Raw genomic sequence first — 15000 nt, 5'->3', positions numbered from 1 at the left:
AAACATCCTGACTTCTTACATGTCTGGGAGCTCCAGAGTGTGGACCCTGGCAGCATATAGAAGCTCATCCTCCTTGGACACCAGCACCTTCAGTCCGTCAGTTAAGAGTTCTTTGGTCAGGACACAGTTAGGAACTGCAGAAGGAAAATCAAACATCACAAATAATATTTGAACATTGTTGAAACTATCTGCTGCTTGAAACACTGCTGTGATACTCAGTGGGATTTCTTACATTCAGAGCTTTTGTGGTTGTATGGGTGGCTGCTGTCCTCCTCTTCCTCTGAGAAGCTGCTTCCATCCATCTGAAAGCCCTCATCAGCCGCAAAGCTCTCTAGCAGCCGACTCACTGCCCTTCCCTTTGGCTGCAGGATATAACAGAAGGGACGGCCAGAAGAATAAATGGATGCAGGGATGGATAAAAAAATAAAGTTGGAATAGAAAGTGTGATAGAAGAAAGAAGAAATTGTTTAGCATGCTACTCAAAGTAGCAATTAACCACAGGGGACTTCACAGAGCCTGTACCATCTCCTATCAGTAGCCATTTTGCTCAAGCATTTTTTCACTCTGTCACAGCAGAAGGTGTGAGCCACCCCCCTTCCCACATCTCGTCTCCCATCCTCTCCTCCCCTAAGATTACTCAGCAGGAGGTTGGGCTATGTGCAATGTGCTAAGTACTTTTAATAGTTCTACAGTAACTTCCTCAGGGTGAGAAATGTAGGACAGTAAGACATCATGAGAATTGATAATAGAATGTATGAAGGCTGGCATTTTTGGAGAACGGGATTCTGTTTGGCATGTTGCATGTGCCTTGTTTCCTGTTTGAGGAGTGAGCGCTTTATGAGTTCACTGTGGCTGATACCTGCTGGTCCTTGCTCCTTCGTCCTCTGCTGCCCTCCTCGCTCTGTGAAGATGGTGCCCCAACTGACCAGCAACTCCTCCTCTGTCAGGGTGTCATGAGGATGGATAAAATGAGTGAGAGACAGCGTGCCATATCTCCCCAAACACCCTGCTTATGGTCCCAGTGCAGGAGAAGCAGGAATGGGTGCAGAGTTTGTGCACATAAATTACCCAAACTAATTATGCGCAAAATTATTCGCACAGTTACGAATTATTAATTTGAGGAAACATACTTCTAATGTGTGAGAGTTATTAATTCAAGTTTTCAGTTCACATGCACTGATTAAACTGAGGGTATTAATTAAAATGAGTGTGTACAAATGATCAAAACCTGCCAGTCTATGCTTCTGTAGAACTAAATACACCTTTCAGTCACCAAATGAAATCACCCATCTTTACACTACCATGTGCATTTTTGTGATGACTAACTGTATGCAACTTAACACCAAATGGTAAGAGCACCTGTTACTGTATGTGCGGTTGCTTTTTTGCTTTGGAGGGAAAATAAATCATCTGACATGTCTGGGAGGCTGAGATGGCCAAAAACCATTTAGACGCATCTTTTCTTGGGAGTATCATGCCAAGACTATACCATATAACGTATTTTGATACCTTTTTCCATTTCTCTTTGTTGCAAAATTTCCTTGTCCTATAAATTGTAAGCAGTATTCAGTTTTCCAATTCAGGATATGTAAATTTCTTACCTTATTGATTGCTCCTCTCAACATGGTGCTCTTGCGGGTTGCCCTCTTTAGCCTCTCACTGGTGGTTGGGAAGGTGGCCAGTCCCATGCTCCTCCGGTAGCGGTTGCCTCTGGTCCCAAGGCTGCCCCACCGGGGCTCTTTCGGCCTGGGTACACATGGCCTTCTAACTCCTTCTGGCCGGTGATCTTCATGGTAGCTTTTGACTGCAGTGGCCAGACCCAGCCTACAGGGGGGTTTCTTCCTCACTTTGACCTCCCCTTCTGCTCCAGACAGACTCTGGGAGCCTGTGGAGTTCAATTAGAGAAACAGATTTAGACCAAACTAACAAGCCAGGAGGAGAAACAGAAAACAGATGCTTCCCGTGAAGATGTGGGGCAGCTTTGTTGACTTATGAATCAGTTTCAAAGGACGGCCTTACCATAAAGCTCCTGTCTCTGTTTTTTGTTCCTGGCTTTCTGATTGGCCTCCAGTTTTACAACAGATGAGGGACTCGGACCTGTCATAGAGGAGCTTGAAGTGATGTCTCTGGGGGGGTGGGCTTTGTAGTCTTGACCTTCATCAGTATCATAACTGCCCTCCTCCTCATCGTCATCTGTAATAGATTGAAAGCAATGTAACATAGAGATACAATTATTGGGTAGGTTTTATGAACTTGTGTGACTTATCAAATCCATCTTCTCCATCCAGCAAAGCTATTTAACTCACTCGCCATCATTTCACGGGCACTTCATTAGCATTTAAGTAAATTGTTTAACTGTTCATAGAAATTATGTATGAAGTGCTTTGCCTCGTTGGTATTTCCTGGTGTGAACCTACATGCTACAAAGCTAGTGTGTGTGTGTGTGTGTGTTTATCACTGCACTTTCTCAAGCAGCTCTTTGACCCAGTCTGCTAGTCTCCAGGGCTGTCAAAGCCTCTCACAAGCAAGTGTCCACAGCTGTGGCTGCACATCTAGCCCAGGCCTGCAAACAAGGCTGATCAATGAGGTGTCATATGTCCATGCACACCCCTGTCTGTTACGAGGCAATCATCAGCACTTATTTGCTCACCATTGAGTACTTTTAAAGTGATTTCCAAATTATCAAAAGGCACACTGGGCTTAAAGCGGCATAGCTTGTCTTTAAAGGATACCTGATATAGTGTGTTAGGGATACTCGCATCAAACATGAATATGTCAGGGGTTGCTTCTGTGTTTTTGACTTGAAACTGGTCAAATGTGCTTTGTGCAGCCCCTAATCATTTGTTTTTTGTTGTCTTTTTTTTCTATGTAGGGTGAATGTTTGTCTATAGAGTCTTTTCATCAGCCAAAAACACCCTTGTCACATGGCTGTTCCATCATACAGATAACACTTTCATTAACCTGACTGCCAGATGGTTTGTCATCTGAGAAGTCGTCCTTGGAAACAGGCTCTTTCAAAAAATACTTGGCAGGTGATTGGATGAACCATCTGTCTATCACTGTCTGTCACGGGCAAACTTCAACCAATCGGATCATAGACTATACAGCGCAGTAGGATAGCTGAAGCGAGTCGGGGGAGGATGTTTTATCTTTTCCATCAAGAAAAGTCTTCTTTGCTGTTCTTTGCTTATCTTTCAAAGAAGAAATACTCTCCAGTTGTGATATAACTGATGCCGTAGCAGCATCTACGCTAACCCCTTTTGGAGCCACCATTGTTGTTTTTGAACGAACAGTCGCGCTATCATCATACCTAGACCACACTCGCTGGAGCTGCTAGTAGTACCTCATAGGATGCTAATTGGCTGAAACCACTGGAGTTTGAAAAGGCAATATTTACCAATGAGCCATTTATTACCCATCACTGTACATGTCTCCTAGCCAGCTCTCAGCCTCACCTTGATCAGAGGAGTCACTCTCTGCGGGAGAGCTCTCTCCCTCCTCCATTGCCTCCTGCCTGTGGCCACGGAGAACCCTCGCTCTGGGCTGGCTCAGACGGGAAGAACCCTGTGTCAGGATGGTGGATCCCTTTTTACGTCCACGACGCGCCACTCCAGTCCAGCTCTCTTGGGGGCCACTGTCCACACTGGCTGCTGAGAAAGTTTGGAAAACCGGTCACAGTTCAAATGTAGGTTAAGAATCGTCAGTGGAATTCTAGGGATTCAACACTGAAAGCACAGCACTGTCCTTATTAAAACAGCATGAGGCTCTGTTAGTACTGTGATTGCCAGTATCTACCTGTGTCGCTTTGTCCCCCAGACTCTCGCCTGGACTCAGCTTTGCTTGCACCCTGGCTTCTGTGTCTATGCTTGGGGTTGGAGTTGCAGGGTGAAACCTCCTTGTCCCCAGAGCCTGTCCCTGAGAGATTCTTTTTACCCTGGGCTTTCTGTTTGAGTTGAGTCACATCGCCGGCCAGCTTGGAGCTGAGCATGCTGTGAAGGCTGCTTTTTCTGCAGACCTGTGCTTTTACCTGCTGCAACAGAGAGAGATGAGAGAGTCGGAGAGAGCCAGTTACACTCCCGGTCAGGGCGGCAGCAAAAGCATCAAAACGTCAGAGGAAGAGGGCTCTCGTTTGCTCACACACAGAGAAGAAAAAGGAATCGTAGAAGCCCCAATGAAAAAGATATTAATATGGAGAGCAGAGGATTTGACTCCTGAGGGTAGCACCTAATTAGAAATAGTGTGCAACAAAGGAATATATCAAACACAAAGAAACAAAGAGCAGTCTCTTTCATTTCTAGCTCCATAGAGGACAAAAGACAGGAGGACAAGGGGACCCTGACCTGTGTGCTGCTGAGTCGCTCAAAGCCTCGACTGGACAGCCTCTTCTTCCTTCTCTGGTTGTCTCCGCCCCCTCCGAGGTCCTCAGGCGACAGGGCAAGCCCCGCCCCCATCGACCTGCCAGTCAAAACAACGGAGAGGCATTCATTAGAAGAGAATGGCGGTGGTTTGAAAGAAAAAAGAGGGGGTAGGACATCACAGGGGAAAACAGAGTTGAGTCACCTCTCTGTGGGATCTAATAACTCTCCTTTCTCTGTCTGATGAACAGAATGACAAAAAAGGACATGGAGAACCCAGTGTCTGAACCACACACTAGAAAAACTGGGATCTAACAAGGAACGTGGGATTGTCTGAGGGCAGTGTGGCAAAAGAAGCCTTAACGCTTTATCTAGGGAGTGTCTTTGCAGCCTGTGAAGCAGTGCATAGCTTTGAAAGATACAGTAAATGGTTGGAAGGCATTGCATTTGTATGCAGCTCTATTGTTCTCAGCGAACATCATAGCTCTCCAGTTGCATTTTCATATCACCGCGGCACACTATTTCCCCTACACTGAGCAGCATCACAGGCCAAACACTCCAAATGCCCTTGAATTTCCCTCTGGAAGCCTGCCCACAGACCACACCGACGTGAGCCAGGCCATGCTCAAACAAAAGATTAACTTCCCCTCTCCTAGTGTGCGCACAGCCAAGGAAATCAGTCACATTTACAGAGTAAGCAGGGTTTAAATGTGAAGTAGATAAATAAGCCACATTCAACATTTCATGTTTATTGGCATGGTTACGCCACATGCAATTCTGTAACTACACATTGTTGCGAATCAAAAGCCTGTGTTGCGTCTTTGTTTATGTGTAGTCAGCGTATGAACACAACACTTGAAGAAGTACTTTGCAGGCAGGTCTCGTTTGTGTGTAAATCTCATAATCAGTGTGTGTCAGCGTGCATCTGTGACGGAACATGAAAGGAATGAAGGCGATTGTCGGGCAGTGGGGCTGTCTGCCCACTGACTGACAGGAGAGTGACAGAGGTGGCACTGAAGTGTGAGTTGTCCCTGTGAGGCACATCCCGCCACGGCTTGCCTTCCGCTGCTGACAAACACAATATGACAGAGTCCCTCCCCTCTGTGGGGGGCTGGTGGGGCTGAGCGTACAGTGACTAATTAAACAGAATTGATTAGCAGGGTTTGCTGGCGAGCAGTAGTTCTCTGCAGCCTTCCCCCCAATCAAAGCAGCACCACAAAGGACCCCAGTGCTTTACCCACAGGAATAACTGAGGCGCATGCAAAAACAAACAATGCCTGCATAAATGCTCATAAGCACACAGCTACATCCATACCTAATTGCACAGATCCATAGAAAGCACAGGCACAGAGGTTTGAATTTATCGCTCGCTCAACCTCTGCCACACACCCTCAATGGTTCAAGCAAATAAGGTGAGGAAGGAGATACTAGAAGGCTGGGCTGTTACCCACTGACCTACTGCCCTCCATCATAGCACCCAAGCGTCAGCCTCTTGTAGGGGCATGAGTGGCAGGTGCACTACATGCTTTTACATAACCCTGCCGTGTAACTCAACATGGGGCTAATCAGTCCCCAGTCTGCCTGTTCCTTGTTCAGAAGCGTTGTGTCATTCTCTGCTGCATTGCACACACACATCTTCAGAAACAAAAGGGTGTACACCCTGGCTACGTTGAAGAGAAGTAAAAGTACCAGAGTTGTTGCTTGGCACAAATTTTAACACAATAGAGGGACAAACTGCAGTTTACTGTACTCCGGCTTGCGTAACACCCCACCATCCCCATGTCGTCCCCAACCCTCCCTCCACTGCACTTCGCTGCAGGGCGCTGGCCCGTTACCCTTTCATTTGGGTGTCATTGTCACCCAGCATCAGCATCCCCACTCCGATCAGTGCTGGCCTGGCAAGGGAGCAGGGGTGCACGGGTGGAAGGAGAGTGGAGGTGACATCGCAGAGGGGCAGCTGGGAACACTGTGGACCGCTGCCCAGAAACCACAGTGAGAAAAGAAGGGAGAAGAGAAGATGGAGAGACAGAGAGAGAGCGCTGCAACGTGACATTTAGTGCTCTAAGCCCTTCCAAACCCTGATGACAAGGCAATTGAAGCCTGACAGCAACCTTTATCCCCTAGATCCTTTTGGTTTATTAGTTCACTCACCCCCACCAAACAGCAGTAGTACCCCTGTTTTGACGGCTGCACTTTTTTAAAATGTTATCAACTAATTTTGAGATTGCGTAGGGTTGTTTCTTGGATATCCTCCGATCTCTTTATCTCTGTCTCCATCTGTATTTTTATTCAGCTGTTCGTTCCTCTAGTTGTTTTCTTTTTTCCCCTCATACACACATGGACATCGTATGAGAGTTCTAAATGTCAGCTTATCTCTGAGTGCCTGTGCTGTCTGACTGTCATGTTATCCTCTGGACCCCTGGTGACCCTGTGGGGCTGTGGTGTGTCACATTCCTGCTGCTGGGACAGATTACAGGAGAATTCACAGTACTCTAATTACATCCTCCGCCTGTCATCCCCCCCCAGCCAGCAGCCAGCTCCCCCCGAATCCAGTGCCACTAAGCTCAACATGCACTACAATAATGCTACTGGGGTCTAAGGTTAGCGGGTTGAAGCCTAATGAGGCCAATGACTGCTTTTCTAGGGAAGTGTAGTCCATATATCAAGCATACAGAAATATTCTGTACTAGCAGACATACATTCAGCTGATACTGATTATGCTGTTATACAATTAATGCCAGTGTTGATAAGATGAGAAGGGGCTCAAGTAGACTTCCTTTAATGGTTCAACTGTGTTCTCCCATTTCCTGTTTATGTCAGGGAGAGGCAGTCCCTCTATGCCAGTGATGCGGACGGGCTTATCAGGCAAGATTGGACCATAGCCAGCCGTAGATGGGCTGAGTGATACTCACTTGACTTTTCTGTGGCCCTCAGATGAGGACACTGGACCTGTGGTGAGGGTGGGTTTCCGCTTCCTTGGCCGCCCCGGTCCTCGTCGTGCTGGGCTGCGAGGTGTTTCCTCCTTCCTGCTTGCATGCAGATGTAAACACACAAGCAGACGGACTCTGAGATACTACACGCGTCTAAACTCAAAAGGCTGTAGTAGCTAAGCACACAGTAAGAAATCCTAGAAATACTAGAAGCCAATTGTGTTCAAGTTTCTATTACATTTGAAATCTCTGGATGCAAAGGGTGGAGATGAGTTTAGGGAAAAAGAGGTCGTACTCACTGATGATCATGTTTTCTCTGAAGTTTCACCAGCTCCTTTTGCTTCTCTTTGTAGCGACGCTGTAGCTCAGCCAACTTCACACGCATTGCAAGCTCAGGACCGTCCATTGTTTCCATGGTACCTTTGGCCGGGCACACCTGAGATACACATCATTGGTGGTTATTTTTGACCTTAAAAAACATTCTTTACTAGGTTATCTGTTCATTTACTTAAATGAAACCCTATACGATCTTTATGTTTAGGTAACATTGATGCAGGAACACTGTAGTTGCAGTCTTACTGGTTCATTGCGAGGCGTCCAGCTGCACTTCCTACGTAAATTTAGGATCCTGCGGGCTGGGAAGTGTCGCCCTGAACCTGTACTGCTGCCTTCCTGGGAGCCCATCTCCAGTGCACGGGCTGTAGCCAGGGTAGCAAGGCTCTGGAGGTCAAACATCAGCAACTCCTCTTCTGTTACGGAGCAAAAGAAAAGATGTTGGTTTTGTTTACATTGCATCCGTGTGCATGCTTGATTTAGCTTACAGTTGAACTGAGCTTGTTTCTTTAAAGCTCAGAAAGAAACAAGCAAAATGGGTAGTTTGTGCGCGAGAGTGTTACATGTGCACATTCAGCAGCGAAGCCTGTACATTTGACTCATTATTTCAGCAGTAGTGGTGAGATATCAGTTAAATGCTGAGGAAGAAAGACGCTGAGGGAAATTGGACGCATTAAGCCAGTATGAGGAAGCAGCAGCATATCGTTTCAGAGGTCATATCAATGTGGACTCACCAGATGCTACTATGTCTGTGGCCATCTGGGCCAGGCTCTTCCTATACAGCCCTACCTGCCTGTGGCACTGACTGTGCTATCTGCCATCAATGGACTGAGCTAAAGGCTGAATAAAAGGGTTTGCAGCCTCGTCACAGAGACAGAAACAGAAAATTTTGTTTACAAACCAACACTGCCTTGCGTCTTTACATATTTAAATAAAAAAAAACGCTGATTCTTCTTCTTCTTCTCACTTGTTTTAGTACTTGTTTTGATAAAGACTATTGTTGTGACTCGACATGTGCCACTTCCCTGAGCTGTCAACAGTATCGCATCACAAAGACAACATCACTGACTCTGGAATCAGTTGATGATACCCTTTTTATAGAACCCTCTTTTGGGAGCAGTTAAATGCATTAGGATGCTGTGGTAAACACAAAACATCCTTTTGCATGAATAAAAAAAAAACACATGGCGCTTTGAAAAACAAGGAAGCTTTTAAAGGCACTTTAAAACAATGGGGTCTAATTAGCCAGGCAATGCTCCAGGGTGCTGAAAACATCGACTGCTTTTGTGATTACACACTAACTTTCAGTAACGTGTTGTGTGTGGGAGAGAGGGAAGCCAATTGGTGCGTCTCTTTTTTCCTTTTCTGTTAAAGTGTGTGTATTTGCAATTGGGTGTGTGTTTTCACGTGTGTTTGGTTGTGTGTGCACTTGTGCACATGTGTGGATCAAACAGCGGCAGGATGGAGAGACAGAGACAGATCCCTAAGGAAAGCTGGAAGGGAAAAAGAGGGAGTGAGAGAGGGCGGTGCACACCCCTCACTAGTAGTTCAGCCCTGTCCTCCTGCTTCTTCTCCCTCTCCTGAGGCCTCTGCATCGTTAGAACAGCCTTTTAGAAAATAAAAGTGCCTTTAACACACCAAAGAAGAGGAACGGCAAGCAGGCATGCAGACGGCTTCTCTGGGGACATGTTAGAATCCACCAGAGGCTCTTGAGACCAGCAGGAAGAGAGGAGTATCTGGGAGGGAACACAGAGCGACACAGGCTAGGCCTGAGGGGGGAGTGGGAGTTTGTCTCAGTGGACGCAGAGGAAAAGGAGGGTAAACTACGAGAGAGGAGTGCATTCTGCTGATATGAGTGTGTTTCTATGTGCGTGTTAATGTGTACGAGTAATGGAAGAACCACGGTCCCTCACCCTGGCTTTTCCCACAGGTGCGCTTTTGCTGTTGCAGCTCCAGATCTGCCAGCTCACTCAGAAGCTCCATACCCTGGTGGGGGTTGGGCTGTGATGGGGCAACTGAGGGAGTGCTAAGAGGGAACAAGGGAAATGGAGGTACGTCTGTGCAGAAGGCAGCAGCAATCAGCAGCTCCAGACTCCAGTAGCAGGGCACAAGAGGTTTGTGGGGCACAGCGACAGTTGCCTGGCTCGGGCTGCAGGCGGAAGCTGAGGCAGGGGAAAGACAGACAAAATCCACTGAGGCGTCATCAGGGGTCATCTCGCTCTTGCGGTCTTTTGTCCCCTCAAGGGCCGGGGACTGAGGCTCCGGGGCTGCAGGGGAAGCAGGGTCAAGCTCGATGATGGTGGGCAGCTCTGGATCCTGCTCTCCAGGCATGTTGACCTTTTGAGCATGCTCCACCTGGCTCTCCTCACCCACCGCCTCATCATCCTCTTCCTCTTCTAAGGTGATGACAGCTCCTGGCCTTTCAGGCTCCTCTGTTGAAAGGGGGACTGGACAGGAAGCTGCCTCGCACACTGGGCTCTCAGCAGGGGGGCAGACCAGGACTTCTTCCTCAGCGGGCCCCTGCTCCTCCACCTCCTTCTCTCCAGGCACATAGTTGGCTGCTGTTACAGCTGCTCCCTCCACCTCCTCCCCCTGTTCCAGAACTCTCTCAACCACTCTTTCCTCCTCTTCCTGCTCCACTTCCTTAGATTGGAGAGGCTCTTGGAGGGGCCTGACCACCGCTTGGCAGTCTAGCTCCTCCCCCAGGCCGGAGAGGGACTGGGGAGCATGCTCAGCAGGCTCCACTTGGACTGCTTCCAGGTCAGCTGGCTCAGCCAGTCGAACATCCTGGGGGGAGGGCCCGCTCCTGTAGCCCATGGCAATAGCAGGGTAGGTGTATCCAGGAGGCAAGTCTGTGGAGAGAAAGTATAGATAATAGTCAGAAATTGTAAATTTCGGCTAAACCATTCTGATAAAACCTCCCACATATGATGTTCTATCTGAAATACAACAGAAAACGCATTTTTTCTAAAAATCAGCCTTACATTTAGAGGTGTTAATGCAAACCTAAAATCCTTACACATCAAGCCCACTCACTTAACTCCCTCGCTACCTTCAAGGTCAAAAGGGGTGAAAACCAGGAAAAGGAAAACCACTCTGCCTTGATCTCCTCGCAGTAGGAAGAGCAGAGGACCTCATGCAACCTTGTGTGAGTGTGTTATTTGAAGTGGGCCAGGCGTTTGGTTTATCAGAGCACCTGACACAATTCCTCTGGCGTGTGGCGGCAGTTAGCCAGACATTAATGATGATGAAGGGAGTGCGGGGCCTGTGGGGGTGGAGGAGAGGCGAGGGCTGCTATTGAGGTGTTTCTCAGTCATTACTGAGGTAACGGTACTGGAAAGCCCCAGCTCAGCCGGCAGCCATTTTCTGCAGCTTTGAGCTGTTCAGTCAATCAGGGGCTTGCCAACAGAGCCACCCACACATATTACCACAACACCAGCAGAAGAAAAGGATCATTAACAACACTGGCTATTCCAATTACCATTGTGTATAATGTACAAGGTGCTGCTGTATCCTAGAATTCACTGTCCTTTTTCTGTTGCAGTCTCAGAGTTATTTGGCGTAACATCTGTCACTAGCAGCATCTTAAACTGATTACAAACAGCATGTTCTTTGAAAGGCTTTCATCTGATCTTATCAATGTAGCTCATACTTAAGCCACAGCATGCAGAGCATCAAAGGCAGCCGGAAAACTTTGAGGCACATTTGTATATTTTTGTTTGCATATACATACTTGTGCTTACGCTTACCAGGCTCTAGAGACTCTGGGTAATCCTGCGGGGGCTGTCCCTCTCCTCTCTTGTCCTGGGATTCAGCCCCCTTGGGCATCTGAGGTGGGGCAGGGCTGATGGCAGGTGAGTGAGGGGCTGCTGCGGCGGGGCTGGGGGCAGGGCAGGGTGTAGAAGGAGTGCTTTTGGGATGTGGTCTTAGTGAGGGGGACTGGCAGCAAGGGGACAGGTGAGCGGCACAGGCCCCAGGGGGAGAAGTGTTCCTCTGAGGTGGGTTGTAAGCGTAGGGCTTGGCAGGTTTCGACGTTCTGGGTTCTGAAATTAGTTCCTCTAGTTCAACCGATGGCTCATCGGGCCTCTTCTGCATCTGTGGCATTAAAATAAAGTTACTTTCATTTCATTCCTCTAGCATGTGAATTTGCAATGTAATAACCAGTTCCTTGCAATCTAATCATTAACATAAAAAGCTACGTGCTCCGCAGCCTATATTTAGTGATTCAGTCTATCCCTGTGAGAAAATCAGCATATCCCAGAAAAATATAAGGGGAGTTAAAAATACACTAAATACTCGTGAGAGTTTAAGTCATGACTCACTTACTCTGCTTGACTCTTTTGTATAGATAGATAGTTAAATAGATAGATCTATATTAATGAAACTCTCTTCACTCTAAAACCTTAATGTTTCTTGCGCAGTTTGACTTTATAGTCACCTGTGAGTTGTGAGTGGCGTGATGCTGCATGTCCATGCCATGCGCAGCTCTGTGCTGATGCTGCTGCTGCTGCTGCTGCTGTTGCTGCTGCTGCTGTTGCTGTTGCTGCTGCTGCTGCTGCTGGGTTTGAGACTGTGGTTGTGGTTGCTGTGACTGGTGGCTCTGGTGCTGATGCTGATGCTGGAGCTGTTGGTGCTGCTGGAGAGCGTACAGCTCCTGTTGCCGTAGAAACTGGGATCGGGAGTACACAGCAGGATGTTGCATGTGGGAGGGTGGGCCCCGGGCGCCATACACAGGGGGCCACAGCCCTGGCTGCTCCATCACATCTAATGAGAAAAAGGAGGAGGAATGTGACAAAGGGGCTACCTTAGAACAAAAAGACACGCATTCACATACACACTTTAGCAGCCTTATCCTTTTGGATTCAACACTCTGCGCAAACACACTAGAATACAACATTGTGTTATCCATATCTCTCATTATCTACCTCCCACACACCCATTTCAAAACAGTAAAACCATTATGGATCATTTAAAAATCATCGTATTCACATTTTATAGCAACTACATAGACAAATCTCTTCAAAAAAAAAAAAAAAAAAAAGATTTTTGACTCCACAGTACAACATCTCCCCAGGCAGCAACAATCCCACACTCTCCCCCGCTCTGAACAGAAAGCTGTCTCTTAAGAACCGCCTTGAGAATTTGCCGGAATGCTGGAAAAAAAGTCATGACAATGATGAAATGCGAACAGATGATGATGGTTGTAAGTTGATTAGAGGCCAAAATGCTAGGCTGGAAATGCAAGTTTGTCTCGCCGGAGCATTCAGCGTGGACTTTCCACCGAAAAGCCCCACCTGCCCAGCCAAACCACAGAGAGAAAGGTCTGCAAAGGGGTCCAGCAGGAAGCTTTGTTCCCATGTCCGTGGATAACAGTTTTCATTATATGGCTTTAAAAATCAGTACAACTAGATGTGGTTGATGTGCTATGACAGAGGTCCCACTTGGGAAGTAGTGGGCCCAAACTATAGGAACCTCAAAACTGGTATTTTTCCTGTCTCTCGCCCTGACTCTCTCCTCCACCCCCCCCTTTTCCTTGACACACCAAAAATCCTTGTTCAGAAACATAAACTTGGATACACAAGTGTTTCCTGTGGGAAAGCTTTTGTGGATGCACTTCCTTTCTCGGCTGAAACTCCTGTGGAGCACAGAAGGAAACGAACCGTCGAAAATTGTGAGCTAATTAAATGTCACAGCTTGTTCACTGAATGTGTGTCTACAGTGAGTTTTGAGAAGTGATCTTTCCTTCACTCTCACACTTCCTCTGGTGTGGTTCTCAGTGTATGCATGTGTGTTTGTGTGTTGAGTGTGGGGTGGTACACATACAGTATAGCTCTGGATGAGTACCCTGACCCTTTCAGAACTCTATTCCTGCTGAGCCAAGCAGGTGGTGAGCAGGAAATGTTTGAATTTTGGTGCGTGCGTGCGTACATGCTTGTCTGTGAATGAGCCCATTAAGGGGGAGTTCATCAGCAGTCTTCACAGGATCACTATGATTACAGTCAGTTCTTTTAATGCTAGACTCAGATGTATATGTACACAGCAATAGCATTGTGTTAATGGCAAGTCAGTGGGAGGAGAAGCTGTGGAATACAAGGTACATTTGGTGAGTTTCTAATTTATGGGGATTTACGTTTGTTTGGCAGATTATGAGGGCAAGTACATGTGAGGCGGTACATGCAGAGTTGTTGGGCAGACTGATTTGTTCAAAGTGTTTTATAAACACACTTAGCTTTACAGAGGAGAAAACAAGGTTATGGCATACCCAGGTGATGGGTGGCAGGATGGGCGGGAGGCTCAGTGGGCAGGACCACCAGCTGGGCAGAGGGGTCCTGAGGCAGAGGCAGGACAGGCTGCAGAGGCCCTGGCATAGCCGCAGAGAAACCTGGGGGCAGGTTCTGGTGCAGGGCTGTATGACCTATACCTGCTTTAAAGACAGGTTTTCAGTTTAGATTTATACACCCATCACATTTTATGTAAAAGAAAAAAAAAAGCAAAACCTCTTTCAGAGGTTTCTTGCATTTTTCTCTGTTAAAAAGTTTTTTTTTGGGGGGAGGGCCTAAGGACAGAGGGTATTGTATGCTGTACAGACTGTAAAGCGCCTTCAGGTGAATTGCAATTTGTGTTATTGGGCTGTGTGTGTAAATAAAACTGACTTGATTTAGCTTGAATCATAACTAGGAGCCAGTGAAAAGATGCTAAAGTTCAAATGCTCTGTTCTCTTCAGCATAATGGAAAAAATCCTCCTTGCTGAATTCTGCACAAATTTTAGATGACAGAGTTCTGGAGGCATGAAAGGAAACTCAATATTTGCTGCTGAGCAAGATTATGTAAAAGCATAAATGATCCGTACACCAGCAGAGCATAAAAACACCTTTTTTTTAACCTATTCCATAAATAGGAAAAGCTGTACTACCTTCTTTACATGATCTGCAACACAGAAATCAATGATACCACAAGTTGAATTGTGTACAATTTTAACATCTTAATTTCCAAAACCGTGCATATTCTCTTACCATAAGAGTGTCCTGTCATCCAGAGGGATGGGCTTCCAGTTCTTGGCATCCAATGATGGTGAGCAGAATGTGCAGCAGGATCTCCTAATTGGCCAGACTGGAGGGAAGTCCCGCCTGGCACCATGAGATGAGAGGCCAGGTCTCCATGACAGCTGTTGGAGGGGTGGATTCTTGCAAACTCTACCCTTTCCTTATTATCCCTGGCATCAGGGTGAGACAAAGATAAGGTAATACATGTGCTGAAGGTAGCAGATTTTAATTGGGTATTGAGTTGATTTTGCTATGACTAAACATTTTTGTTAATGACCTTTTTTTCCATGACTAATACGAGACATTGACAAGACTGTGACTATACCAACAAGCAATGTT

The 15000-nt window shown here is 46.9% G+C and overlaps 1 protein-coding gene across 6 annotated transcripts in view; it reads right to left on the bottom strand.

The window, feature by feature from the left end:
- The window catches only part of LOC121620969 (BAH and coiled-coil domain-containing protein 1), a 61457-nt gene that overhangs the window by 8876 nt on the left and 37581 nt on the right, over positions 1–15000 (bottom strand). The window contains exons 6-21 of one of the 6 annotated variants that reach the window (XM_041957233.1): positions 14632–14831; positions 13881–14042; positions 12057–12382; positions 11368–11713; positions 9532–10470; positions 7865–8034; positions 7585–7721; positions 7268–7381; positions 4341–4455; positions 3796–4030; positions 3456–3650; positions 2020–2193; positions 1602–1885; positions 860–940; positions 233–362; positions 20–134 (exon numbers count right to left, since the gene is read on the bottom strand). In XM_041957233.1, coding sequence (XP_041813167.1) covers positions 20–134; positions 233–362; positions 860–940; positions 1602–1885; positions 2020–2193; positions 3456–3650; positions 3796–4030; positions 4341–4455; positions 7268–7381; positions 7585–7721; positions 7865–8034; positions 9532–10470; positions 11368–11713; positions 12057–12382; positions 13881–14042; positions 14632–14831 — 3723 coding nt within the window. Of the gene's footprint in view, positions 1–19; positions 135–232; positions 363–859; positions 941–1601; positions 1886–2019; positions 2194–3455; positions 3651–3795; positions 4031–4340; positions 4456–7267; positions 7385–7584; positions 7722–7864; positions 8035–9531; positions 10471–11367; positions 11714–12056; positions 12383–13880; positions 14043–14631; positions 14832–15000 lie in introns of all 6 variants that reach the window. The other 5 variants (XM_041957232.1, XM_041957235.1, XM_041957234.1 and 2 more) reach the window with 5 other exon arrangements.

The sequence above is a fragment of the Chelmon rostratus genome, chromosome 17 (genome assembly GCF_017976325.1).
Source record: "Chelmon rostratus isolate fCheRos1 chromosome 17, fCheRos1.pri, whole genome shotgun sequence".
Taxonomy (NCBI): Eukaryota; Metazoa; Chordata; class Actinopteri; order Chaetodontiformes; family Chaetodontidae; genus Chelmon; species Chelmon rostratus.
The sequence above is the reverse complement of the archived record's forward strand: the minus strand, read 5'-3'. Positions and strand labels throughout refer to the sequence as shown.